The sequence below is a fragment of the Myodes glareolus genome, chromosome X, assembly GCF_982192425.1.
Source record: "Myodes glareolus chromosome X, mMyoGla1.1, whole genome shotgun sequence".
In the NCBI taxonomy this organism is placed as follows: domain Eukaryota; kingdom Metazoa; phylum Chordata; class Mammalia; order Rodentia; family Cricetidae; genus Myodes; species Myodes glareolus.
The window spans coordinates 45492925-45519755 of NC_142053.1; the positions used below are offsets into that span (position 1 = coordinate 45492925).

Here is a 26831-nt window from a genome sequence, read left to right on the forward strand (position 1 = left end):
CCACATTAGCTTTGGGATCAACCAGATTTTAACTATTCATACCAGTTCGGCCACTTCCTCCCTGTGTGACTTCAGACACACTGTTTAACCAATGGGGACTTTACTTTTTTGTATGTAACCTGGAAAGGCCAATTCATGTATCTGTGCATTCCTCAAGAAGCCTACCTGGCACATGGTATTATTCACCAAATGTCAGTCAGGACTACCACCTCCTCAGCATTCTGTGTGAGAAGACGACTCAGGAAGTTCAAGTCCATCCTATCAACTTCAGATTACACCAGCCTAATCCAAGAAAACCCCAAACTTGGGTCTGAACTTCTGACCAACAAGGAATAAGGACCTCAAAACAAAAAAAAAAAAAAAAAAAAAAAAACCTGATGATTCTAGCTGATACCATTGCATTCATTCTTGGGCCCATAGAAAACCAGACACCTCCAGTCTCCTAGGTACTTTTCACAAAAGGAAACTATAGAAAAAAAGGAACTGGGGCCAAGAGGGATCAGAAACACACCAGGCCTGGGAAAGAGCCTTAGAAGCAATCGAAACGAACTCTAAGAAACGAGAGTCCCAGCTACTCTAGTTAAGGAGAAAGCAGCCATACTTAGTCTTTGATAAGGCAGTGCTATCTTCTGGGCAAGGTCTTAAGAAATGAGATGGCTAGCCAGGCACTAGGGAGGCAGAGGCAGGGAGGTCTCTGAGTTTGAGGCCAGTCTGGTTTATGGAGCAAGTTCCAGGACAGCCAGGGTTGTTAAACAGAGAAAAATCCTGTCTCAAAAAAAACAAAAAGAGAAAGAGAGAGAAAAATGGTTGCCTGGGGAGGGGTGTCATTTTCTTCAGTGATAGAAGCAGACTTGCTCATGCTCCAGTAAATAACATCCCACCCACACTCGCGCAGGGAGCTCTAATTAAACTCAGTGGGTCACACACAGAAAGCCATGAAAGTAGGTGAACGACATATTGGGAAGAAGATGGGTTTTAGGCGGAGAGGAGCAGGGATGATCACGGGGAGCGAAAGGTGAAAAGGCCTCTCATTATACACATATCTAAAACTGGTAAAAACCAGACACAGGCATACAAAGAAAGAAATTTCAGTCCTTCTCTCCCGCCCCCAAAACACAAGGAAGCCTGGAAGCATAAAGCACAAAATGGAATTCTCATTAAACTTTTAAGATGGGACATTAGGTTCACTCATCCTCCAAATGAGACAAAGTGTCATATAACCTCAAAGGGTGGTGGCCTGAGAGACCAGTCATGACTCTGCTACTCCCAAGTGGTGTGGCCTTGGGCAAGTAGCTTCCTCTCTGAGCTTCTTTGCCCATCTGTAAAACAAAGGTCATGAACTACAGGAACTCAGCCCTCCCCTACCTCTCCCATTTTCTGGACAAGAATTCAGTATGAACCTGCCACCTAAAAATGCAGTAATGACTACAAATGAGCCTTGACAATAAATTCCCTGGAGGCAGAAGCAAGCACCGTGGCTTCTCCCACTTCCCATGCTGGGCCCCGAGTAATTGCTTAATAACTGTTAAATGATGTAGATTCACCACACAGTACTTAGCATATAAGAAGCTTTTTGCATGCCAAACAGGTCTCCTCAAACCTCTCTCCCACCGGACTTTTTGAATATGGCAGATTTTTTTTTTACCACCCCTGGGCTTTTAATACAAAGAAGCATTGCAAAAGAAAACAAAGTTCCTTGTCACATTATGTGACAGTGATTGAACAGCTAGGTAGCACAGATTTTGCTCGTTTCCCCAGTACGGAGCAAATCCGGGCCTGAGCGCTGGTACCCCACCCATCCTACAAGTTGTATGATTCAGGGTGAGTCACAGTTAATGTAGCTCATTGCTAGGCCCCACAAAGGCAATGACTATTATGGAAGAACTCTTGAAGGACATCATAGGTCTGACCTCACTCAAGACAGAGGCAGAGCTCACACAATGAGAGGAACCACTTAGACTAACAGTGGAGCCCAACGGCTTTGGGAATGCAGAGGAGAAAACACCAGTGTTGAGATAGATTATTCAACACACAGACACAAATGTCCCAGTTTAGGCTCTGAATTTAACCCATTAATCCTGTCTGCTGACCGGAATCATGTGAGGAACTTTAAAAGATGCCTATATTCAGGCCTCAGCCCAGATACATTTAAGAACAGGGTAGAAAGCCAGACATGGTAGTACACACTTTTAATGCCAACATTTTGGGGTCGCTGACAGGCAGATCTCTGTGCATCTGAAGCCAGACTGCCCTAAAAGGTGAGTTCCAGGATAGCCAGGGCTACAAAGAGACCATGTCTCAGAAAGGAGGGAGGGAGGAAAGGAGGGAAGATATATCAGTTACTCAACTGTCCTGAGTGAGAGCTCTTCATTTTCTGGAAGCTTCTATACTCCTTAAACTGGTATTTCATATATCCCCTTCTCATCTCCTCTATCCTGTTTCATGCTGACACTTCCACACAATGGTGGGTGCTACAGGATCTTGTCTACCTCAGAGCACCAAGTCAGTCAGTCTGTCTACCTCAGAGCACCAAGTCAGACAGTCTGTCTGTCTACCTCAGAGCACCAAGTCAGTCTGTATATCTATATATCTCACAGCACCAAGTCAGTCAGTCTGTCTGTCTGTCTGTGTGTAGGGGGGGTGGATCTGTTTGTCTCTGTCTCTCTCACAAGACGCACACACATATACACATACACACACACACACACAATTACTTTTTCAATTCTATCTTCTTCAGTCCCTGCTTGCCTCTAGAGGGAACTTATCTACTCTTCTACAAATCTCTTGGCTCAACTTCCCGACACTGAGTAACTGCTTGGTTTGGGGAGTCATCTTCCACTATCACCAGCCCTGGTACCACCCAGGCAGCAAGGCACCTGTGGCACAGCCTCCCATATACTGGATGTTTCCTCAGTTGCCAAATCTTTCTTCCATTGGATCTTTTATGATGACCATGCCCTCAAGCTACCAATCACCTCCTTTCTTTAGCCCTATTTTTTCAGGCCTTAGTGATAGATCCTCAAATGGCTTCATGCATGTGAAACATGTGTTCCACCACTGAGCTACCCCCCAGCATCCTTCGCTCCTTTAAATATTTTGCATGCGTCATTGTTCTCGTTATTTTTTATTTTGCTAGGGATAGAGCCCAGGGCCTGACACATGCTCGGCAAATGTCCTACCACTGAGCTACTCCCGTAAGCCTAAACATTTTTCCTAATTACTGTTGAAAATCTGAGCTCACAGCAAATACACACAACATAGGATGGTAGCAAATAAAAGTTTAGAGTGGGTCCCTTCCCCCAACCACTCAGGAATAAGCACTCTTTGGGATATGTTCTTCCAGACTTTTTAAGAGTGTGCTCATTAGGAAATGCACCTAAAAAGGGGTTTTCTCTCATGCATATCGTTCTGCTACTTTCCTTTTCGTTTTAATAATGTACAGTGAGCAGCTTTCAAAGTGGTTACAGAAGCCTCCTTTGAAAGCCACACACTATTCACTGACCTGATTTACCATTCGCCTACTGATGGATGCATTCCCAATGCTCTCTGTTTACCAACTGCCATAAAGAGCCACACACACAAAGGTCTTCACACATTAACATTTATAGGGTAAATATTTAGAGGTGGGTGGAGTGGTTGGCAACAGAGGACAAGCCTTTTCTTGAGTCCTTCTGGGCCTCCGTCTCAGCATTGCTTGGCAGAGGATCAGCCCCTTTGCTGAAACTCTTGCCACTCCTGGGTATCAATCACCCCACTTCCCTGGGTGTCTTTCCATTTCCAATATGGTTGCTGCTTTGCTGAACCATCTTTCTGTCCCTAAAAGGAAACATTCCCTAGAATATTCTTCCACTTTCATTTGAGCTTCAAGGATGTACCTTGTCTTTTCTTCCTTTATATTCTTGAGGCAAATGCCGCCTTAACTGACATTTCTAGTCCTCACCACACCTCAGTTGCCTAGGGAATATTCCAGCCTCAAAGGTCTGAATGTCTCAAACATCTGAAATTTAAACAAACCCCAAAATGTACTCATGACCTTTTTCTCTAAGCCCATCTCTTCATTTGAAAAGCAAAGGGAAGGAACAAAACTCAATTAACTCAAAAACAAATTTCAATGGAAACAGGAAGGAGCCAGGGATACAGGACAACTGATAGACAGTGCTTGGAAGGTGCCAAGCCCCCAGCATCACACAAACTCAGTATGCTCACACAGGGCTATGATCCCCAAAGGCCTGGAAACCCACCACTCAGAGACAGAAGCGGGAAGATCAAATGTTCAAGGCCACCCATAGGGCCTTACAGTTTGAAGCCTGTCTGGAGGTGGAGGAAGAGAGGGAGGGAAGAAGAGGGGGTTACCTAGGGTGCACCAGAATTTGTAACAGAAAAATTAACTTCACCTCACATTTAAGGGACATAAACTCTGAGGAAGGGACATAACATAAACAGTTACATAACATAGGGCAAAATAACATGCTAAAATAGACGAGAATCATTAAATCGGGCTTGGAAGCCGAGACAGCTTCATGGTGACTGTCTGGCCCAGGTCTTGAATGATGACTAGCAGTTATTTCAATAGGAAGAAACGAGTATATCTCATTGAAGGTGCAGCATGAACAAAGTATAAACTCAGGAAAGCATGGAAGGACACAGCGTGCATGACTCAATCTGAAAGCACAAATAAAAAACAAAATTGAAAGGGCTGGGAGCAAAATCACAGCCGATCCTTACTTTGAACGTATGGAGCTCAGGAGTATGATTCCCTAGGGGACTCGCGCATCCACCGAGCCTGTCTGTGTGCCACCTCTGACTGATTTGTTAAGTGGCTGACTAGAAAATTACTCTAAAAACATTTTGAACCTGAACAGATACTCCCTAAGAAACATGCTTATGGCTGATTAGCATCGTCAGCCAAGAACACCAGAAAGTACATTCACCTCCTCTTTGTCTGCCATCCCCACAGAAAGACAACTGAGAGCGGATGATGGTTGTTTCAAGATCTATCACTCCAGCTGGAGCAGTAGACAGAGCAGGAAAGATACTTGAAGCAGGTACTATTCATCAGTAGACTGCTGCAAGAAGAAACCGGATAGAGATGACGGCAGTGATGAAGATAAATATAATGACTAATTAGATGAACTAGGACAGAGGGATAAGAGAAGAGATGGATGAAAGACAAAACGAAAAAGACTAAAGAAAAAAAGAGTTGTCAGTAGCTGTATAAATGCTGGAGCCGTCAGGCAATGCTGACCCTGCTTCTGCTTTCCCAGTGTCCTCAGGGGGTCTTTAAAGTCACACTTGATCTCTAATCAAGTGGCTGGAAGAGTTGGAAAGAAAAGCATGTACTGTTAGGATACTCTTCCCAGAATGTGCCTTAGTTCCTGCCATCACAGTTCATCTAGTGACCCAGGTTAACTAATTGCTACATTTGCCACCCCCTTCATCCTGATCATTCTATATGTTAATGAAACACTTACATTTGTTTGTTTGTTGACAAAGGGTGATTCCTCTTGCTTGGCATTTTGTTTACAAGACAGTGCACAAAGGGCAGAGGTCATCCATCCCTTCCAAACAACAGTTCATACCACTGAACATTTGTCATGCATGACCACTCCAAACACTTCCCTAGCAGTCCGTATTTAATTCTTATAAGAACTTCTTAAGATGGCTCAAGGGTTAAAAACACTGACTGTTCTCCCTGGGGACCAGGGTTTGACTCCCAGCACCTACATGACTGACAGCTCATAACTGACTGTAACTCTAGCCCCAAGGGACCAACAAACAGGAGAAAAGGATAGCTTTGGAAACCTAAAGAAAAAAGAAACCAAAATAAACCAGGCCCAGAAATGTCAACAAACTTAGCCAAGCAAGCAGCCGTGCTGGGATTTGAAGCCAGCTAGACCGGCTCTGGGGCCTGTATATTTTATTTAACTAGCCACCATATGTCTTATTCTTATGACTGAAGCACAGACAGGCTACTTGACAATCCCAAACAACTCGGTGTTGTCAAGCAGTCAGTAACAAAGCTAAAATCAGGACGCAGGTCTACCCTGTACTAAACCCAGTACACTTTCTATTACTGCGAATTGTTCAAATCCAGTAGGTGAGCAGATCATCTTGGCCTTTTTCTTCTTTGACCACTGTTGCTTAAGCTTGACAAAGCTGCTAACCTTTCGATTCTCATCTCAGATGAGAATCTCAGATGCCAGTCTCTTTCATGGAGGAGGCAATGGCCTCTTTCCAGCCACAGCTGCGTATGCAATGAGTGTAAGCAAACAGCATCTGGAGTCAGGTCACGCTGGCTCTACACACAGGCTCACGTGCTCACACAGCTCCCTGTGCCACCTGCCTGTGACGAGCAAGCAGCAAGATCAGGCTCTCCTGTGGAGAAGCAAAGGCAATGGGGGGAAAGGCCAACAGCAAAGGAAATCACTGTACCAAGTAGATGCACAGACAGATCCAAAGGATCTCATTTTGAGAACTGCTATGAACAGCAACGTTCAAACTTCACAAGACTCCTGGGGCTAGGGATGTAGCTTAGGGGTAAAGTGCCAGCGTGTACAAAAGTCTCGAGTTTAATCCCACGTGCCACAGGAAAAAGTTTCTAGTTCTACTGTATGCTGCAACAGTTCGAGGTGGAAGGAGGCCACACGTGGGATCACAATATGAAACTAAGTTGGGAATTCAGAGACAATCCAGCTGGGAATTCAGAGACAATCCAGCACCGCTCCCATTTAAGCTGGGCAACTCTGCCATAGGTAGACACGCAAATCTGTGACATTGGACATCTGCTGAGAGTCCTTAGGTTCTGTTGTCCCAAAATACAGACAGAGATAAGTGGATGACAATAGAATGACATTTGAATAAGAGAGAAGGGAGCAGAACTGGGAGAAAGCTCAAGGGCATCCCTACTGAACACACTGGCAACTGGTGTAGCTACACATTTGCATAGCTCAGGTTTTTCATTTTGCACATGCTATTAACATGTTGATCTTGATGAAGAGGTTCTCAATCCTTCTCACAGATAAAGGAGTTCTTCATACACTAATTTTGACCTCACTCTCTGACCTACCCTACTGCCACAACTTTGGGGAGTCATTCCACCTCTCTGAGTTTGTTTGCTCATCTGGAAAATGAGGGAAGATGCCAGGTGTGGTGGCACATGCCTTTAATCTTAGCACTCCGGAGACAGAGGCAGGCAGATCTCTGTGAGTTCGAGACCAACCTGGTCTACAAACTGAGTTCTAGGACAGCCAGGGAGGTTACAGAGAAACCCTGAGAGAGAAAGGAAGGAAGGGAAGGAAGGAGGGTGAGAAGGAGGGAGGGAGGAAGGGAGGAAGAGAGGGAGGGAGGGAAGGAGGGAAACAAAAGAAAGGAAGAAAGTAGAAAATGAGAGAGGATAGACACCTCTGAGCTAATCTCTGAGGGTTTTGTTTTGTTTTTAGCTCTTCTCCCCATCACTCAGCTGATTCAACAATCAAAGACCGTGTTGCTAGAATATCCTGGGTCTGCAAATCAACAAACAGGGAGATGAATTAGAAGTAAAAAAAGTAGCGAACTCCAAAGTGACCTTTGTGGAAGGGTGCAAATAAAGTAACACATGAGCAGTAAGTAGTCTTAGCCCCAAGCCTGCAGCATATCTAATGAGTGTTCAAAAATGTTACAAATTGGTATGGGGCATAGTGGTGCACACCTCTAATCCTGAACCTCAGAAACGGAGGCAGAAAGTCTCCTAAGTTCTCGGACAACCTGAACTACATAAAAAGACAAACGCCTTGTCTTAAAACACAAAGTCACAAGTATTATTATTACTGTCGATTTTTCCAGGAGTGTGTAAGATAATAAAAAAAATTACCATGAGCTCCTCCTCTGAAATCTCACACTTCTTTGCCCCTCAGACCCTGTTTCTGGTTTATAGTCGTTTAAAGGTCTGCAGAAGAGTCAAAAGGCAAGAAGAGTTTCTGTAGGGCAATCATGCCAGTTACACTGCTGTATACACCTATAATCCCAGAACTGGCAGCCAGCTATGCTTAAAGTACATGACAAGAAAATGAGAAACACGTTGATAAGGGAAGACACAAAGAATGTGGAAGAAAGAGATATAGTCAGAGGACCATCAGACTGGGGGGGGGGTCATGGAGGATGGATCCTCCCAGTCATGCCCAGCCTTGGATCCCGCCCTCATTTCTCCAGCAACATGCCAATTTTAAGAAAGGGAACCATCACAATTACTCCTCCTGAGGATCCACAAAGTCATACGAAAGGAAGGCAGAGGCAGCAGAGCTCTGCGGAGGCTGGCCATTCAAGGACCTCCTCCCGACATCTCTCCTTCAAGTACAGGATTTTGAGTTAAGAGAATGAGATCTGAGCTCTGTCTCTGGCTTGGGGTAGACACAATGTTCTAGACTGCCCAAAAGGTCACAGCATCACAAAACATGCTACTGCCACCCTCCCTGCCCTCAGTCATTAACCCACTTGCGCCTGCCTCTGTGCTAGGAGGCCACATCAGAAAAGTTGAGCACATGGCTAAGGAGATAGGAGGACTAATTACCCTCTTTTAATAAGACAGTGTACTTACACGTCCCAGAAGCTTCTTCCACAAGGCACTTGCTGCTAAGCCTGCCCTGCTTTTCTGATTTCTAATTCAAAAAGCATAATGTTTTGCTTCCCTCCTTTTAATTCCTTCTTTGGATAGCAATTAAAATCCTACGTATATACAATAGAAACTTAAATAAATCCTACACCAGGTGGTGGTGGTTCACACCTTTAATCCCAAATTCAGGAAGCAGAGGCAGATGGATCTCTGAGTTCGAGGCCAGCCTGGTCTACAGAGCAAGTTTCAGGACACCCAATGCTGTCTCGAAAAGCAAAATGAAAATAAAAGGTAAGTCCTACATGTGCTTGTCCTGACAGCAAGTGTTTTCATTCTTTCTCTGATGCTCCCCCTCCCTGCCCATGTAGCTACTTGCAAACTGACATCCAGCTCAAAAACATAGCTTTCCTTCCTCTTACCCATCTTTCTCCTCCAGGCAGCTGCCAGGATCTACAACTTGGCTGGCCTGTTGTTTTTCTCTAAAATGCTAATAAAATGTTCTTTATATTTCTTTCTGAGTTAGTTTTGAAGTTCTATTATCAATGAAACTAGCAGTATTCAGGACTTAATCCCAGGTTACAGCAAAGGGGCTGTGAAAAAAGAGGATTTTTAAAAAGTAATAATAAAAACAGGTGTGGACCACAATGTACTTTGCAAATTGTTTTTCAGGAAAGACCAAAAGCAGGGAGTAAGAAATCTGGGACGCTGATTCAAGCCTGCTGTCCACATGCATCCATCTGAGCAAACACAGCGCTAGCTGTGAAATGAAACATGGCCAAACAAGAATGAGCTGGTCAGGAGACCCAGGAACACAGCGGCCTTCACATTCTTTGCAAACCCAACTCAACCTTGGCCAATACTAGGTCACCCCTAACCTTGGCCCAAGACAATCCTTCTCTCCTAAGAGGCCTTTCCAGGGAGGACAGCCACGGGACTGGAGGTCAATCTCTTTTCTTCACTTACTGGCCAAAAAGAAAAAAAAAAATCCCACAAGCAAAAAAGAACACTTGACCTTGGCTGGTGTGAGCTCACAGGCCACACGTGATTGTTCTTAGGTGAGCTGGCTGGGGCAGTCACACAGAGTGGAGACCCACAGGTAAAATGAGTCATTTTCCTCCCAGGTGCCCATATTGCTCATGGCTGGGAAGGAGAAATACCCGGGGGAGAGGTGGGGAGAAGCATCAGCTGGCAGCCCAGGGGGCCCAGTGTGAAAATATTCAAGATAATGAGGCACTTGTGCACAGGGGCCTCAACAACATTCCTGAAGGGTAGAGAATAAAGTGCAGGGACAGGCGTGCACACACTCAGTGCCTGAAGCTTCAATAAAGAAAACCCTTAACAAACGCAAACAGTTAAGAAGGAAGTAGTGAGATGAACAGAATCCTTTACTGCAAACTTTCCTAGGTCTCAGAATGGTGGGTGAGTCTGGAAAAGCTTCCCTTGGGTTGCTGCTTGCTACAGATGTGCCCTTCAAACAGCCCTCCCAGGGAACCAGGACCACTGCAGGAGAACACCTTAGCCTGCCTCCCCAGTCTTCAACTAAAGAACTGCCTATTTACCCACCAATGCTTGTGAATGCACCCAAGGATCTTCCAAGGTGGGGGTGAGGCACCCACCTAACCCATGGCTATAAAGTCATATGACAAAGAGGTAAGGCCTGGAAACCGCATTTAAAATGGTTCTCCCTCAAGTGGAGGCTCTGACTCCAGAGCATAGTCTCTTTTAAAACAGCGGTAGTTCTTGAAAGGAGAGGTTTACCAAACACTAGGATGGCAGATGGTATTGTGATTTGTTGGTGGTACTGCTGTTTTGTCTTGTTCGATTTGCTGATATCGTAAGTAAAGGCCTCAGGAGTCTGATCCCCTACCAGCACCCTTTCTACCACACTGTGCTGGCCTTTCACCTAAGACACTGGCCTGCTTTATAATCTGTTCTTCTGGGCCTGGGTACCTATGTAGCTCAGTGGTAGACTATTTTGTCCAGCATGCACAGGGCCTGGGATTCTTCTATACCCAAGCTTGGCAACAAATAAAAGTGAAAAATAATAAACCTGCCCTTCTCTAATGCCTGTGAGTGGTTCATTCTCCACGAACAATTCCCTCAATCAAAAGACATTAAGAAAAATTCAAAAATGAAACCCATTCACCTCTCTCTATCCACCCCACCCACTGAAAACCACTCCTTTCATACTTTTGCTCATCTACTCACTGGTTTCCTAGGCTACCAATCTCAAGACAGTGTGCACCATGGAGTCAGCCTACTGATACTGAGCAGGAATAAGCCACCACAGCCACCCCTGCCCCCCATTCCTCCAAAGGGCTGGTTAACCTCAAGTAACCTTCATAATGCCCACAACCATTACCAGCCAGGCACCAGCTTCATGATAACCAGAATTTCTGCCCACTTCATGCCTGACACAAAGGTTCCAGGGGAGCTTTCATTAACAAAAATCATAAATCCAGTATCAAATCTCTACCATCAGGCACCCAAGCTGAAAACAGCAACAGTTATAACGCTAATCCTGAAGACACCTCTCATTTCAGATGTCATCATGGTAGTTGGGGTGACAGTAGCAGGAGTGACTGTTGTCACCCTCACCATCACTATCACAGCTGAGATACTGACTGCACACTGTGTGCACACCATGTACTATCATAAAGAGTTTCTCAGTCTTTACACGACCCTGGTATATATTTATATGTGATCATCTCATTTCACAAATATGGAAACATGGGTTCAGCTACCCAGGGTTACATAGCTACAAAGATTTGAACTCAAGACTACAACACCTCAGCCCACATTCCCACCATATGCCACCCCTGCCTTGAAATACACAGTACCACAATGACTGCCAGGACAAGTTAACGTCCGTTGCTTGCTCACAGTGAGCCAAGACTTCTGCTCAATTCTTGATTGAAATGCTTTTATTTACTTCTCACAACAACCCTGCCTGGTGAGTGCTATTAGTTCTCCTATTTTACAGATGAGTGAAACTGAGATGAGTAGTTATATAGCATGCCTAAGGTCACATGGTAATGGAACTCAAAGCCAAACCTAGGGAACAGAAGAAATCAAAAGCTCTCTCTCTTCACTAGGCCCGACTTACATTAGGCCAAGGAGATGATACTTTTATCGCCCTACTCAAGCTAGGAAGCCTGCAAGGTCCCAATCCCGACGTGTCGGCAGGTTATTGTCAATGAGGAAACCTCTCTAGTCCTTCGGTGTCCATGCCAGCAATTTGGGTCTGGTGACTCTAGGAAAAGAAGATCCATCTCTTTCTAGAAGTGTCTCTTAGCTCCCATTTCCTTCAACCTGATTTCTGAAGATAACGCCTCAGCACGGTACTCGGCTACTGCTGTGCCCAGAACATCTAATAAATGTTTACTCAGAGCTCCCAGGGCCACAGTTAAGGGCCTTAATGTGCAATCTGGCTCGGTGCCTTATTTAATCAGCACCTGAATGAAATGTCTCTTTGCTAGCAACAGCCAGAGCACAGTCAGCTCGAGTTTTTCTGCAAACACAGCTGGTGAACTGGCAAAGGCCATTCCACTCACAGGCAAAAGAGACCCCAAGGTGACACAGCTCTGCTGACTCGTGTTGGGGATAGGGAGGCGCAAGGCGCTCAGGTGGCACAACAGGCTCACGCTTCCTTTCTCCTCCAGATGATCTTCTTCTACACACCTGAGCATCTGCCGCAGGCCAGTGTTTGCACTGGTCCTGCCCAGCGTGCCAGGATGCTAGCACTCGCACACCCCCTGCTGCCCACATCTCCTGGATGCTATCAAGGCAGCACAATACTCCACCTGGGTGGAAAGGGACTGACAGCTTCCATACTGTCTGGAAAAGAGGACAGGACAAAAGCACAAACTTTTCCGAAGCTACAGAAACGCTGCCTTGAAAAAGAAAGAAAGAAAGAAATCAAACAAAAAGCATAAACCCTGGGCAGGAAATGAGGGAAAGGCCAGCTGCTTTAAAAAACTAGACCAGGGAAAAGTAACTAGGAATTTTTGTCGTTATTTTTCTTTGAAAATGAGGTTTATTGATTTGATTTCAGTTTTTCTTTGGGGGGTGGGTGTTGAGATAAGGCCTCTTATGAAGTTCTACCAATACTAAAACTTAACTATGTAGACCAGGCTGGCCTCAAACTCAAAGATCACTTGTCTCTGCCTCCTGAGCATTGGGATGAAGGAAAGGTGTGTGCCACAACTCCTGGTGAGATTTACTGAGTTTTAAACTCAAATAGTCATTATGAAAAGGGTTTTTTTTTCTTTTAAACAAATTCACACAAAGAAATCCTAGAAAATGACAGTAGTGAGTAACAAGAGGAATAATTATATTCATTCTGCGTGTGTAGCAGTTCTGTTTACACTAACATTAGGAAACATAAAAAACATAAAAAAATCCAAAGCCCAGAGCCTCAAATCTGAGTAGAATGTCTTAAATAAACGAATAAAGTCAAAGGGTTTTCCAGTCCCACCCCTTTTAAAGAACTATGCATAATAGGCTGTCTGCCTTCTTTATGCTCACAGTACTTTTAATCCAGTGAAGCTGGACTTTAGACTTTGTCTAGAGACAAAGAAACTCAACTTCCAGTCCAACACAAAGGAAGAATTCTAAAATAAGCAATGCAACAGTTTTCTTCAGTTTTAAAAATTAATTTGTCTTTTTTTTTCTGAGATACTGCCTCACTACATTGCCCAGGCTAGCCCAGAACTCACTATGTAGACCAGGTTGGTCCGATTTATCACATTGATCTGCTTGCCTCTGCCTCAGTGCTGAGATTAAAGATGTGTGCCAACATACCTGGCCTGGTTCTTTCATTTTTAAAAGTGAAACAATAATGGAATATGAAGGCAGTTCAGCAGGTAAAGACATTTGGTGCCAAACCTAACAACCTAAGTTCCATCTCCAGGACCCACATGGAAAGAAGAGGGAACCAACTCCAAAAGCTGTCCTCTGATCTCCACACATTCCACATATACATATGGCATGCACATGGCACGTGCACACACACACAAAACACACTAAAAATAAAATATTCAACAATTCATTACAAAAAATGTTGAAGGATATGTTACAACTGGGGAAACAGTTTCTTAACTCCTTCTTTCCCAGAGAGCCAATGGAGTCTGCCCACATGCCATTCCCACTACAGTGTGAACCTTTAAAATGGAGGTACATTCCTCCCAGTTCCCCTGGGGAAGGCCCCACTCGCTAATGAAATGGAGATTTTTATTACATTTATTTACTCAGTGTGATCAGAAGGACACTCGCAGGGAGAGGTTCTCTTCTTCCATTAAGTGAGTCCCAGAGATTGACTCCAAGGAAACAGGCTTAGCAGCAAGTGCCTCTACCTGCTGAGCCATCTTACCAGTCCTGGAACAGGCACTGTAGAAGGCTTTGTGTTACAGCGTGAAATATTCTGGAAGGAGGCCAATTTGAATGGAGTTGTCAGGTAGAAAGACAGAGAAATGGAAAAGAAAGAATATGAAAAAGAAAGATTGGAAGGCAGCAACAACAAGTCTTGAAAAAGGGGGAAGGAGAGGAGGATGGGGGAGGAAGGGAAGGAGATAGGGAGGGAAGGAGGGAGGAGGGAATTCAGAAACGTTGAATTCTGTTTCTGTTGTGAAGCCAGCTCATTCAGAAGGGTAACCATCTCATGAACAAAACAATAATCGCCTCCAGGTTGCACATGGGTGCATGTTATATCCACTGATCTCTGATAACTTACCTCAGTGCTCTGGGCATCTGTCCTTGATGGCATGGGTCTTCCTTGGGACAGGGCAGAGAAGAAGACTCTCTCTGTATTGAATATCCCCTACGGAAATTTCAGGATAAAAGCCTGGGACTTTTATCAATGGCCCAGAAATAACAAAACATTCTTAAAGATTCACTTGCCTTGACGAGGAAGAAGCAGAAATGCGACCCTGATAAGACGCAAGGTTACAGATGCGACACTGGTTATGGAGGCAGCAGCACTAGGGTGTAGAATTTTTTGCTTTTGCTTTAACAAGAGCCAGGACCAAATTTAGGACCTTGAACATCAACACCCTCAGCCCTTCACACATTCATTGTTTCTTTATTTTTCTTTCTTTTCTTACAGTCAGGATCTCTCTCAATGTAGCCCCGGCTGGCCTATAATTCATTATATAGACCAGGATAGCCTAAAACTCACAGAGATCAACCTGCCTATGCCTCCTCAATGCTGGGATTAAAGGCCTATGCTCCCATTACTGGCCCATAAATTGTGTCTTATGTCTAGAATTCTCTTCTTTCCCTCTTTGTTGGTCCCCATTCTAGATAAACAAGAGACCAAGACTAACAAGGGTCCTTGCTCTCATGATGCTAACATGCCTTCTACATGAGCCAGCTCAAATCAAATGTCACTTCCTCAAGAGGAAAAAAAAATCTTTCTTAAATGCATTATAAAAAAAACCGCCTTCACCAAGCAGTGGTGGCACATGCCTTTCTTCCCAGCCACTCAAGGAGACAGAGGCAGGCGGATTTCTTTGAGTTCAAGGCTGGCCTGGTCTACAAAGTGAGTTCCAAGACAGTCAGAGCTACACAGAGAAACCCTGTCTCAAAAAAAAAAAAAAAGGAAAAAAGAAAACACCTTACCCTTCTGTTTCATTCTGATATATGACTCGACACATAACATTATAAATTAGTTGATGCATTGTCTTGTATTTTCATCTAAACTATGAGCAACATAAGATCCAATACTGATTATTATCTCCAGAGCCTGGCTCCAATGTTTGGCATATGACAGGCATTCATAAATGTCTATTAAATGAATACAGGAATAAACAAATTTGGGGCTGGAAATATGGCCTATGAACTGCTCTTCCAAAGGATCCAGGTTCAGTTCCCAGCACCCACATGGTAGCTCCCAACTATCAGTAACTGTAGTCCTGGGGGATCCCATGACCTCTTCTGACTTCCAGCAGACACCGGGAACACATGTGGTGCCCAGTCATACATGCAGCAGAGACATACATGCATGCAAAACATCTATACACATAAAATAAAAATCTCAAAAAAAGTTTAAGGACAAATAAATTCTTACAACCATCTAAAACTAAAATAAGAGTGTCACATATGGAGTTAGCATGCATCAATCAGGGGTCAAAATGGCCTCCTGTCAGTTGAGAGACCCACTGACTTAGAGGAAAGAATAAAGAATAATTAGGAGGCAACAAAGGCTTGCTTCAAATATTCTAGTGATAACAACTCCCTTAAAAGCCACCTCACAAAAATTTCATGACCTTACCCTCTTTCTTGAGTCATACTGCATGCATTATAATCTACATAAACTACTTACATGGCCTATACTACCAGCGTATATACATTGCTTTCAAAAGCCTAAATGTCTTGCCCATAAGCTACCCAGTTTCACATCAGTCAGGATGAGCACGTGAGTTGTTTTCCCACTGACTATTTCTGCCACGAATGCCTTCCAAAATGGGACCCAAGACTGGCCAACCTTAGAACCATGAGAGTTTTGTTTGGTTTGGGGGTAGCTTTGTTTTTGTAAGAGACAGTTCACTTCTGGAGTGCTGGGATTACAAGTACGAGCACTACATCCAGCTACACAGTAATGTTCATGCTAGGCACATTCCCAGTTCACCAAGGAGTTTCTTTAAAATTCAGAATGCAAAGCTGAAGGTAGTGGCACACACCTTTATAATCTCAGCACTTGGGAGGCAGGGACAGGCGGATCTCATTGAGTTTCTGGAGAGCCAGAGCTACATAGAGATACTTTGTTCCCTAATAAAGCTTGCCTGAAGATCAGAGGGCGGAGCCAGCCACTAGTTAGCCCAGAGGCCTGGCAGTGGTGTCACACACCTTTAATCCCAGCACTTGGGAGGCAGAAACAGGAAGATGTGGAGGTCAAGGCCACACTGCGCTACTTGGAGATTCAATCAGTCAAAAGAAAAGAGCTCACACTTTTGCTCCTAGCACTTGGGATCTCCACCTTAATTCTCAGCACTAGGGAGGTGGAGACAGGAAGTAGTATGGCTGGGTGGAGAGAGGCGTGTAAGGGGGAGGAGACAGGAACTCAGCCCTTTCAGTTTGAGGATTCTGTAGAAGTAAGATGTCTGTCTCTCTAGTGGCTGGCTCCTTCTCTGATCTTTCAGCCTTCACCCCAGTATTTGACTCCAGGTTTTTATTACTAAAATCAATTAGATTCAAGCTACAGAGACCCTGTCTCAAAACCCAATGAAAAAAATTCTGAAGCCAGACCCCACCCCTTGTCGTAGGACCTTTAATCCTAGCACTAAGGAGGCAGAGACAGGCAGATCTCTATGAGTTCTGAGTCAGCCAGGATCACATAGAGAGACTCTATCTCAAAAAAAAAATCATGATGCTATCCTTACCCTGGACCTGCTTGGGTGTCTATAGAGGGAGCCAGGCATCTGTATAAGCAGCTAATCACTCCTCTCCATATTCATAGCTCTCTTTATGCCCGGTCAGCCTGGCCAGATAGGGACCTTTGAGACAGATATACTCTCAATGTAGCAAAGCATATGCACACAGCAAAAAAAATGGGGCTTGGTTATAGCTCATTGGTATGACACTTACCTAGTGCACACAAAGGATGGGATCCATTCTCCAGTACTTCAGAATAAATGACAATAATAAAAAGATATGAAAGACAAGGACAAGCTGAAAAACTTGGCTCTTGTTGAGAATATTTCAAGTAGACACAATAACAATGAGCTACGACTGAAAAGTATAGGACAAAAAGAAAGAAAAGTGAGTCACTGGCCTAATATCATTCTTTTTATTTCTATAGTAAAGCAAGAAATTAAAGTTGTCATGCCCAGACGTCTGCCAAGGGATAAAGGAAAAAATCCAGCAGCATAATTTCCCGATCAGGATGAAAGCCGTACTTTGGATCCAGAGTGCCTCATGGTTTTAATAGGCCCTCTTTGTGGCAGAACTTCCACAAGACTTGTGTGCTCTAAAACTGAGCCCGCTTCTATCCCCTGGCTATTTCAAAAACAGATCAGAGCCAGGTGGTGATAGTGCATGCCTTTATAGTCCCAGCATCTCTGTGAATTCGAAGCTAAGCTGAGCAAGTTCCAGGACAGCCAGGGCTACCCAAAGAAACTCTACCTTGAAAAAAGCAAAAAACAAACAAACAAAAGAACCAGATCAGAAGATTGACTTCGTGAGCACAACAGATAAATGAACCATGTCCATAAGACCTCAAGGGAACACAGGTCACCATGGGTGAGGGGGGCACAAAACATCAAGTCTGTCAGTCACTTACTTAATCACCATTATCCAGGCCCACACCAATTAACATGCATGTACATCACTGTACTCAGGCCTGCGTGACATGGAGTTAAATTAGCACATGCCTTTTCTTATAAAAACCAGTCTCTGTTAACAGTGGAAACTGAAGCCAGGCAGTGGTGGTGCACACCTTTAATCTCAGCACTCGGGAGGCAGAGGCAGGCAGATGTCTGTGAGTTCGAGGCCAGCCTAGTCTACAGGAGCTAGTTCCAGACAGGCACCAAAGCTACAGAGAAACCCTGTCTCAAAAAAACAAACAAAAAAAGTGGAAACTGAAGAAGCACACAAAAGCAAGAGCCCTCGTCAAACAAACAACAAACAAAATGTGCTGTGAGGAGCTGGGAATTGAACCCAGAGTGTCACGCTTGCTCCTGACCTGTACCCCAACCCCTTGCCCAATATTCTGAGAAGTGTTGAGAAGGGTTGGCAAAGGAGGACATATCATTTTAACAGAATGAACTGGAGTCAGGTCAGGCTCCTCTAGAAAGATTTCAAAAAGGAGAAGCCTCAGAGGAGACCGTGCAGGGAGAATGGATGAAAAACAAGCCCCACGAAGACTGCAACAGTGGCTGGTGGCCACGCAGTAAGGGAACAAAACCCACTGAGCCTGCAATCAGGCACTGAGCAGGAGCCAGGACCATATTGTTATTTCAAAGCAAGCAAGATGGTGGTGGGCTGTGTTCACAGGTGCACAGCATGAAAAGGCTGAGAGGGAAACATTCCTCCTGCTCTGTAGGAGCTGGACCTCTCCTGAGAGTTATGGTGCCCAGTTTTGCATGCTGTGCATTACAAGGGCATGGAGACATGGGCAAGGATCCAGAGAAAAGCAACAGGCATTATTAGAAGAATGGCTCTCACTAGCCATTGGAAAAAAAATAAAAAGAGGTTGAGACTAATGTAAACCCATATTGGTCATCTGCCGCTTTAATCAGTTTTGCCCAGCTTCGCTAGGTTAAGTGACTACATAGTTACTTCGCACATTAAAAAGATTTACCATATTCATTTTCATAGTGAAGATCTGGAGAGGAAAAGGCTAAATAATTTGCTCAGGTTTCCACAGAAAGTCATAGACATCCTAATATTCAACCACAGTGTTAGCTATAGATGCTTAATCCACTAATCCACAGTCACCTCTGTTTATAATGAATGTGGTCTCCCCTAAAGACGGCGACAACAAAAGATGGGGAAATCCTCTGCAATTTTCTCTGGAGGGAAGAATAAAATAATGTCATTCCTCAACACTGAAGCACATATAAACATTAATTCCTTGGTACCCTCCTGGTTTGATGACACAGGATACAGTCCATCTGATAAGCTGCCAGCAAATAGCTGGATCTCTCATTGTACCCATTCCCCATGAACATCGATCCCATTGTAGGAACAGTAATCAGTGCTCCAGACAACAGATGTGGAGAGAGGAGGTGTGTCTCATCTGCAGTCAAGGGGGAAAGAGAAAGCCTCATTCTCAACTCTTTGCCTGGTTTTCTCTAAAACAAATCTATTATATGGTAAATGGAACGCACCTGTGAGTGTTCAATAAGTCAAAGAAGGTATCACCAAAGGCTCAGTTTTTATTTTGTTTTGTTTCTGTTTTTGAGGCGGATCTCATATATCCCAGAATGACCTAAATCTTGCTTTGTAGCTGAAGATAACCTTGAACTTCTGACTCCTCCTGTCTCTGTCTCCCCAGTATTGTAATTACAGGCATGTACCACCATGCTTTGTTTATCAAGCAGTGGGGTTTGAACCTAAGGTTCCAGGAATGCAAGATAAACACTTTTCCAAGCGGGCTCCAGCCCAGCCGAAAGCTCAGAATCTGTGAATATATACCACTCCATAAGATGGGGCCCACATTTTTATTCCCATCACTCAGGAGGCAGAGGCAAGCAGATGTTTGTGAGTTTGAGGCCAGCCAGTTTCATCTGCAAAGTGAGCACCAGGTCAGCAAGCATTACCTTGGTGAGTTTTCATGAGGGAGGGAGGGAGAGACAAACGGAGGGAGGAAGAGAATGGAAGGAAGGAAGGAAGGAGAGGAACAGAGAAAGAAAAAAGAAATAAAGAAAAGGAGGGAAAGACAGAAAAAAGGGGTGGTGGATTAAACTTTAGCAAACTCAAGGCAGGAAAGCCCTATCTGGTGAAAACTGAACCTCATTAATATATTTTTAAAGGCAGAACATGTAACAACAAACACAGTTCTAAAACAAGAGGCCTAGGATGCAGAGATGACTCAGAGAATAAAAGTGCTTGCCATGCAAGCTTGACATCCTGAGCTCAATCCCAGGACCTAGAGTAGATGCATAGGATAACCAACATCTGGAAGTTGTCCTTTGACCTCTGTATATGCACCATGGTACACACACACACACACACAAATAAAATAAATTTAAAAACGAGAGGGTTTGGTAATACTGACCAAAATTTTTAAAAAAATAAAGTACTTGCTGGGAGCTACAGGTCAATTATCATGAATTATAATTTGCTAAATACCTGATCTGCTTTATGTGTTCAGGCATTGAGGATTTAACGGCAAATGTTGCACCTGGCTAAGTTCAGTGCCTCATCAGATGTTAACAGACACATGCAGAACCCACAGGAATTTAGCAGTTAAACAAGGCATGGAAAAAAGGAGATCTTTTCATTAAGTTCTCAAGACAAACACAACATAACTGGATTCAAGAAAAAGAAAGTAAGTTAAGATGTAATGAAAGAACCAAAGAAAGAAGAAGAAAGGAAAAAGAACCAATGTGTTAAAATTAGTCAAAGATCCCTATTTGCAGACACTATCAGCCAGACTGCACTTGTTTTGTTTGAATTTGAGAGTCTCATTATCTAGCCCATACTGGCCTTGAACTTGTCATCCTCCCTCCTAAACCTCCTAGTGCTGAGAGGCAGGCCTTCAAAAACACATCTAGCCTGTCTGGCATTTTAACTCTTCTGCCGAGAAACTGTCAACTTTTTTTTCAGACTTAAACAGCTACAAGAATCTCTCCCGACTAATCCCAGATTCCCACTGTGGCAGCTGAGATTTAAAGCCACCTGCGCCACTAAGTTGCTGGGAGATTTTTTTGGTAAACAGCCCAATGGCTCAGTAAGTTCATTCCCCGTAATGCATACCTGCCAAAATTCACGGGCAAAAGGGGATTGAGTGGCCATGCTTGAAGAAATTCTCATTGGTGCAGCTGGCAGAAAGACCTGCTATTTAGCACAGGGTTTAATAATGCTGTGCTAACCTGGGCATTCGCGTCTTCAGCTGGAACTGAGTTGTGGGCCAGCACTCATGTAATCCTACAAGCCACTATCAGACTACGATCCTCAAACCTCAGAGAAATCACGAGACTAAAAAGAAACTCAACAGCAGGAATGTTAATCAGGGACAGAATTCAGTCACAAGTTATGCCCTTCCTTATGTTACTACAGTTGGCAGCCACCCAAAATCAGCATGGCTGTGACGAGGGTCTGTGTAACAAGGCATTGCAAATGATATTTTGCAGACTGAAAAATGAGAGCTGGAGAAAGGAACCAATTTTCCAACCAACTCTTCTACTTCCTGGCCTAAAGTAACATGGCCCTTGTTACACTCAACTGGGAAAGAACTTTCTAGAAAGCCAAAAAAAAAAAAAACAAGGAGTTGTGAAGTTAAGAGACGCTATCAAACATAAGCATGTCCACCTTGAAACCCCCTTTCCCTTCAGCTAACAGCTCCCTGGCCTTGTCGCTGCTTGTCCAAGGTCTGTTGCTACACTATAGCCTAATTCATCTAATTCATTTGCAAAAGCATTTCCTGGTTCATAATATCTCCCCCTTTGCAATAGACACAATCACAGAAAGCATTTTAACATCTTTTTCTCCAGGCCTAGGCTGATCTATCACAGCCTCGAATTAGATAATGCATGAGTGGTAAAGTGCTAGATAAATGTAAGTGATTAGTAGTCCTCCAAAGTATCGTTACTAATGTGTGCACCCGAGTCATAACACTGGTTGTTAGCATCTGCTGGTCATTATTTTTTTTTTCTTACCGACTCTTGTCAACTTTCAAAAATCCATACGGTCCTGCTTCTAAGGAAGAGCCATACAGAAGGCACTAGAAAGTCAGATGCATCAAAGCAGTGATTGGGGACAGAGGACAAAGGCGGACAAATCCCCCCCCCCACACACACACACACACTGCAAGAATGTGTCAGCACGTGTCCTTTCTCTGCCTCCACCCTATAGCTTCAGGGCATAGGCTAAGGAAAAAGCTACACAGAAGGATCAGCCTGTAGTCCCCCAAATATCTGTCCTGACATCAAGTGTTTGAGACTCCAAAGGTTGCCTCAACAATTTATTTTACTGGGAGCTATATAGAGCAAAAGTGAAGGGTGGACTGGCTGGCTACCTGACCTCCACAGAGATCAATTTGCCTTTTTTGCACAAGGAGGTCAAAAGCCTTTCAAAGTAGCTCTCTGTCATATTGCCATCGGTTATGGGGCAAAAGTACCACAGACCAGACTGTCAAGGGCTAGGAGTACAACTGTTTCAACTTTACAGGTAGAGAAACTGAGGCCCAGAAAGGGGACTTCCCCCAAAGCCATACAACTAATTAATTCCAGAAGTAGGTCTCTGGAGTCGTAAAAGCCTCTAAAATCTCTCCTTTAAAAATCACAATTGCTGCCAGGTTTGACGTCATCACACCAGTAGCAGCCCCAGTGAGGCTGAATTTAGCCCTTTGTTGACCTTCTAGATCTGTGGTGGCCAGAGGCCTCAAGACCCCTTTGGAGAGGCACTCTCTGACCCTCACCACCTGCTGTCCTAAAATAGCACTCCTGTCTTAAGAGGCACACACGACGGTGGCTGGGATGCATTCTTTCCTCTCATTAACAAAAAAGCCATTCACTTAAAAAGAAACGAGAGGACTGGTCAAATTTGCACAGAAGATCTAGCTAGGACAACCCTGGACTAGCTGTGAATGGCACCCCTTCCTACAATGCCCTCTAGAAAGAAAGAAAGAAAGAAAGAAAGAAAGAAAGGAGGGAGGGAGGGAGGGAGGGAGGGAGGGAGGGAGGGAGGGAGGGAGGGAGGGAGGGAAGAAAGAAAGAAAGAAAGAAAGAAAGAAGAGAAGAGAAAGTAAAAAGAAAAAGAAAACCACTGTCCACTCCATCTCTTTTCCATGCTTTTAGTGACCCAATCGATACCATACCCTTTATTCCAGGGCTATCTACATCTTCTTGCCATCTGCAAGATGCCATGGGGCCAATGTCATTCTACACATTTTATAGATCAAGAAACTGAGGCCAAATCTGTGTAACCAAATGGATTTCTAGGAAAAGTGAGCTAGTAAATATATGAGCCACAAGTGTACAGCAAAGTCCTACAGGATGGACTCACCACTCTCTGCCACTCCCAGTTTAGGACTGAGGGCTCGCAACTAACTCCAAAGGAGAGCTGGCTTTCCATCCCTGATGCTAATCCATCTTTTGCCTTGAAGTGACCTCTCTCCTTGAACCCCGCAGGGGCAGTAAAATACTGGTAATAATCTCAAACTCCTCCCACCTCACGAAGGGTTGCGAAGGGTTGCCACCAGTCCCGAGAACAACCTTCAACAAATGTAAAAGCAATAAGGATGCTAATGGTGGGCTTCAAAACTACCCCCCAGTAACACTCCCCAAGTTTGCCACAGCCCAGAATCTAAAAAGACCTAATTGCTTTCTCTGTCGTCCCTCGTCCTTCGTCCCTCCGTTACTTTAGAGATTCAGGCTGAGTAAAGAAATTCTCAGTCTTTGGTCCTCACACAGACTACATACCTAGCTGGCAATTTCTCCTTTCAAGCCCATCTGTTTGCCTTAGCATAACTAATAGGTAGAAGTCAGGAAAGAAAAAAAAAATCAGCTCTCTGAGGACCCTTGGAGCATGACCAGAAGACAGAGGACAGAGAATCGGGTTTGAAAAATGTAAATACCCTCTCACCTCTGATCGAGATTTCCCGAACCTAAAGTCCACAAATCTGTATGGGGCCGAGTTCAGAAAGCTCTTAGCAGCTCAGGGCTGCTCAAGCTTCTCACAACCCAAAAGTAGATCTCTCCCTAAGAGCATAAACTCCAAAAGGAAAGAAGGAATCAAGAGAAATCCCTAAAAGTATTTCCCCAATGGACCACAGTGGAGACAAGGAAGCCTGTGTGACCACCTCCAGGAAAGCATGTGACCAGGGCCCCGGGGCGTGGGGGGGGGGAGGGAGCTACTACAGAAGGCTAGAGGGCTGGGCCACCACGGGGCCACAGACGTGATTCTGAAGGGGCACCTAGCTGGGGCTGGACTTCCTGCTGGTGAAAAGACCAGGCTCCAGCAGGGCTGGGAGGGGAGGGGCATGGGGCTCAGAGTGCAAGTCATTTCTAGGGCTCTTCACCTCCACTGTAGGGCCGATCCATTGTGCAATGCTGAAGTTAGCACAAAGGCGGCCGCTGGTTGGAAAATCATCTTTAAGGGTCCCAATTCCCACGGGGACGAAGTGCTCTACACTAGTGTCCTGAGCACATAAATGACTCTTATCACTTAGGCTGCCCAGGAAAAAGTCAACAGACTCACATGCATCATGGTGACCAGGTGACAAGGGTTGAGCAGGTAGATGACGGTCTTGGTGGCGAACTTAAAGCCCACCTCCACCCCGAAGATCAGGCACAGGGCTACCAAGAGCAGATTCTTGCTCAGGCTCTCCTTGCCTTCATCTGGCCGCTGGGTCACCTGCTGTGGCTGGCTGCCACGGCCACCCCTACCGTCCTCCGTCTGCCTCAGGATGTGCCGAAGGGCCACCAGGATCTCCAACAGGGCCAGGGTCAGGACCACCACACTTTCCAGCAGCCGCTGCTGCCAAGACAGGAAGGCAGCACAGTCGGGGCCCCCATTGCCTGCAAAACTGGGGTCGACACCCCCATAGAGCCAGTCCAGGAGACTTTGGTAGCTATACCGGGACATGATGCAAAGTGGCTCCACTTGACTACGGTACAGGAAACAAGAGCGAGATGGAACACGAGACCGAAGGGTTGCCCGGGCGGTGGAACATGTAAGGAGGGCACACCCGCACCCCCCTCCGGACACTGGGGCACCTAGAACAGGGGAGGGAAAGCTACACGCGAGGCCCGGGGTAAAGTGCTGGCTCTAACTTGTCCCCACGGCTGTCTGGGGAGCCCCCCGCGCTTCTCCAGTGGCCACCAACGAGGCAGGGTTGAAAGGAGCCGTTGGCCAATCTAAAAGGAAGGAGAGGAAAAAAAGGTCTCAAAGAGGCAATTGCACGGGAATTAACGAAGCGGGGAGGGGTAACTAGCGAGGGAAGAAAAGGGGAACGGGAGCGGTGGCCAAGCAAGCAGGGGTCGAGGGAAGTTGGAGGCCAAGAGGGTCAGGGCGGGGACCTAGGGGACCCGGCACTGCCGAGGGAGCCAAGCGGGAGGCAGAGGAGGGTGAGAGAGAGGGGACACCGGAGGCTAGGAGAGGAGCTAGCAGGGCCGGGCAGGCGGGGAGGGCGACGGGGAGGGCAGGGACGCCGGACTCCTCGTCTCACGCACTCCACGAGAGGGGGGGGGTGTCTTACTCCTGCAACCGCGTGGCCGTCTCTGCCCCCAGCTAGCAACTTCGCCGCCGACGGGGCCCCCTCTCCAGCCAATTTAGAGCGGTCCCGGTCCAGCCTCCCGCCCCCGGGTACACTCCCAAACCCCCAGCTCCACCCCCTGGCCCCTCAAGCCCGCCCTCCCGGCCAGCACCACCCTCTCTGCCCGCGGCCCGCCCGGGACCAGCCCCCTAGGCGCAGGCGGGCGGCGGGAGGAAGCTGAGAGGGAGGGCGGGGAAGCGGGGCCAGTCAGGGGCCGAGCCGCGGGGCCGCCACCCTCTGCCCCGCCGCCGCCACCGCCGCATCTTCCCGCTCCTCTTCGCCCGGCCCCCGGGGGACGGGCCGCCGCGTCCCCTTGGGGCTCCACTCACCCGCTGCTCGGTCCCGCCGCCCGGGCTCGACCGATCTCTCCGTCTCTCCGCACTCCCCGCAGCCCCAGGCGGCACTCGGCAGGGCTCCCCAGGCGGCCGCAGCAGCCGCTGCCACCGCCGCGGCTCAAGGCTCCTCCTCCCTGCCTTCCTCCCCCAGCAGCCGCCGCTCGCTTCCTCCGGTTTCCCCTCCCTCTCTCCTCCCCCTCGTCGTCAACTCCCTCCACCTTAGGCCCTCCTCCCGTCCACTTCACCACCACCATCCTCCCCCCGCTCGCACAGACACACGTCCTCAAGCCACCACTGCCCCGCCTCGCCGCCTTTCCTCCACAGCCTACCCCCACGTAGCCCTCGACTCCCACCTCCCGCCCTGCTTCCTCTCTTCACCCCCCCCCCCCACCCCGCTGCCCTCCCGAGGCCCCATCCCCGCCTCTTTCCTCCTTCTCCTTGCCTGGTCTTCTGCACGCCATGGGAGCACGCCTGCAAAGCTTAGCTCCTTAGCCTCTGTGACTGAATTCACCTCCCCTCCTAAGCCTGGAGAAGGAACTCCTCAAGTGACCCGGTTCTCAGGCCACTACTTTGTATACCTGGGCACATACTAGGCACCCTGCTGGCCCTCGCTAACTTCTAGGAGTAAGGCTATAAAACTACTGAAACACTGGCTTTGACTTTTGGAGCGTGCTCCCGCCCCGCTTCCTCTCTTCTGCCTTGAAATGGGAGATTGATAAAAAACCATAAAAGTATCATCTCTCACCCTTCCAGTCAAAGCCTCACTTACTATTTCAGTGCCTAAGTTGGGGGCTTCTCCGGTTCTGATGTTTTTCCTCTCTCCTCATGCTTCACAAATCACTCTGGCTCTCTCTTGCTCTCTCCCTCCCCCCCCCTCCTCTCTCTCTCTCTGTCTCTTTCTTTCTCTTTGTCTCTCCCTTCCCTCTGTCTCTCTAGTGCGTCTGTCTCTTTCGCCCTCCCTCTCCCTCTCTCTCTCTCTGTCTCTTGCTCT

The 26831-nt window shown here is 46.2% G+C and overlaps 1 protein-coding gene across 9 annotated transcripts in view; it reads right to left on the bottom strand.

Annotated features, from left to right (window-relative positions):
* The window catches only part of Tmem164 (transmembrane protein 164), a 210899-nt gene extending 184268 nt beyond the window's left edge, over nt 1-26631 (bottom strand). For 6 of the 9 annotated variants that reach the window (XM_087902952.1, XM_087902956.1, XM_087902955.1 and 3 more), the window contains exons 1-2: nt 25449-25546; nt 24449-25107 (exon numbers count right to left, since the gene is read on the bottom strand). In XM_087902952.1, coding sequence (XP_087759078.1) covers nt 24449-24835 — 387 coding nt within the window. In that variant the 5' untranslated portion in view covers nt 24836-25107; nt 25449-25546. Of the gene's footprint in view, nt 1-24448; nt 25108-25448; nt 25547-25834; nt 25974-26609 lie in introns of those variants that run through there. The other 3 variants (XM_087902951.1, XM_087902957.1, XM_087902958.1) reach the window with 3 other exon arrangements.
* Nucleotides 26632-26831: the final 200 nt, after the last annotated feature.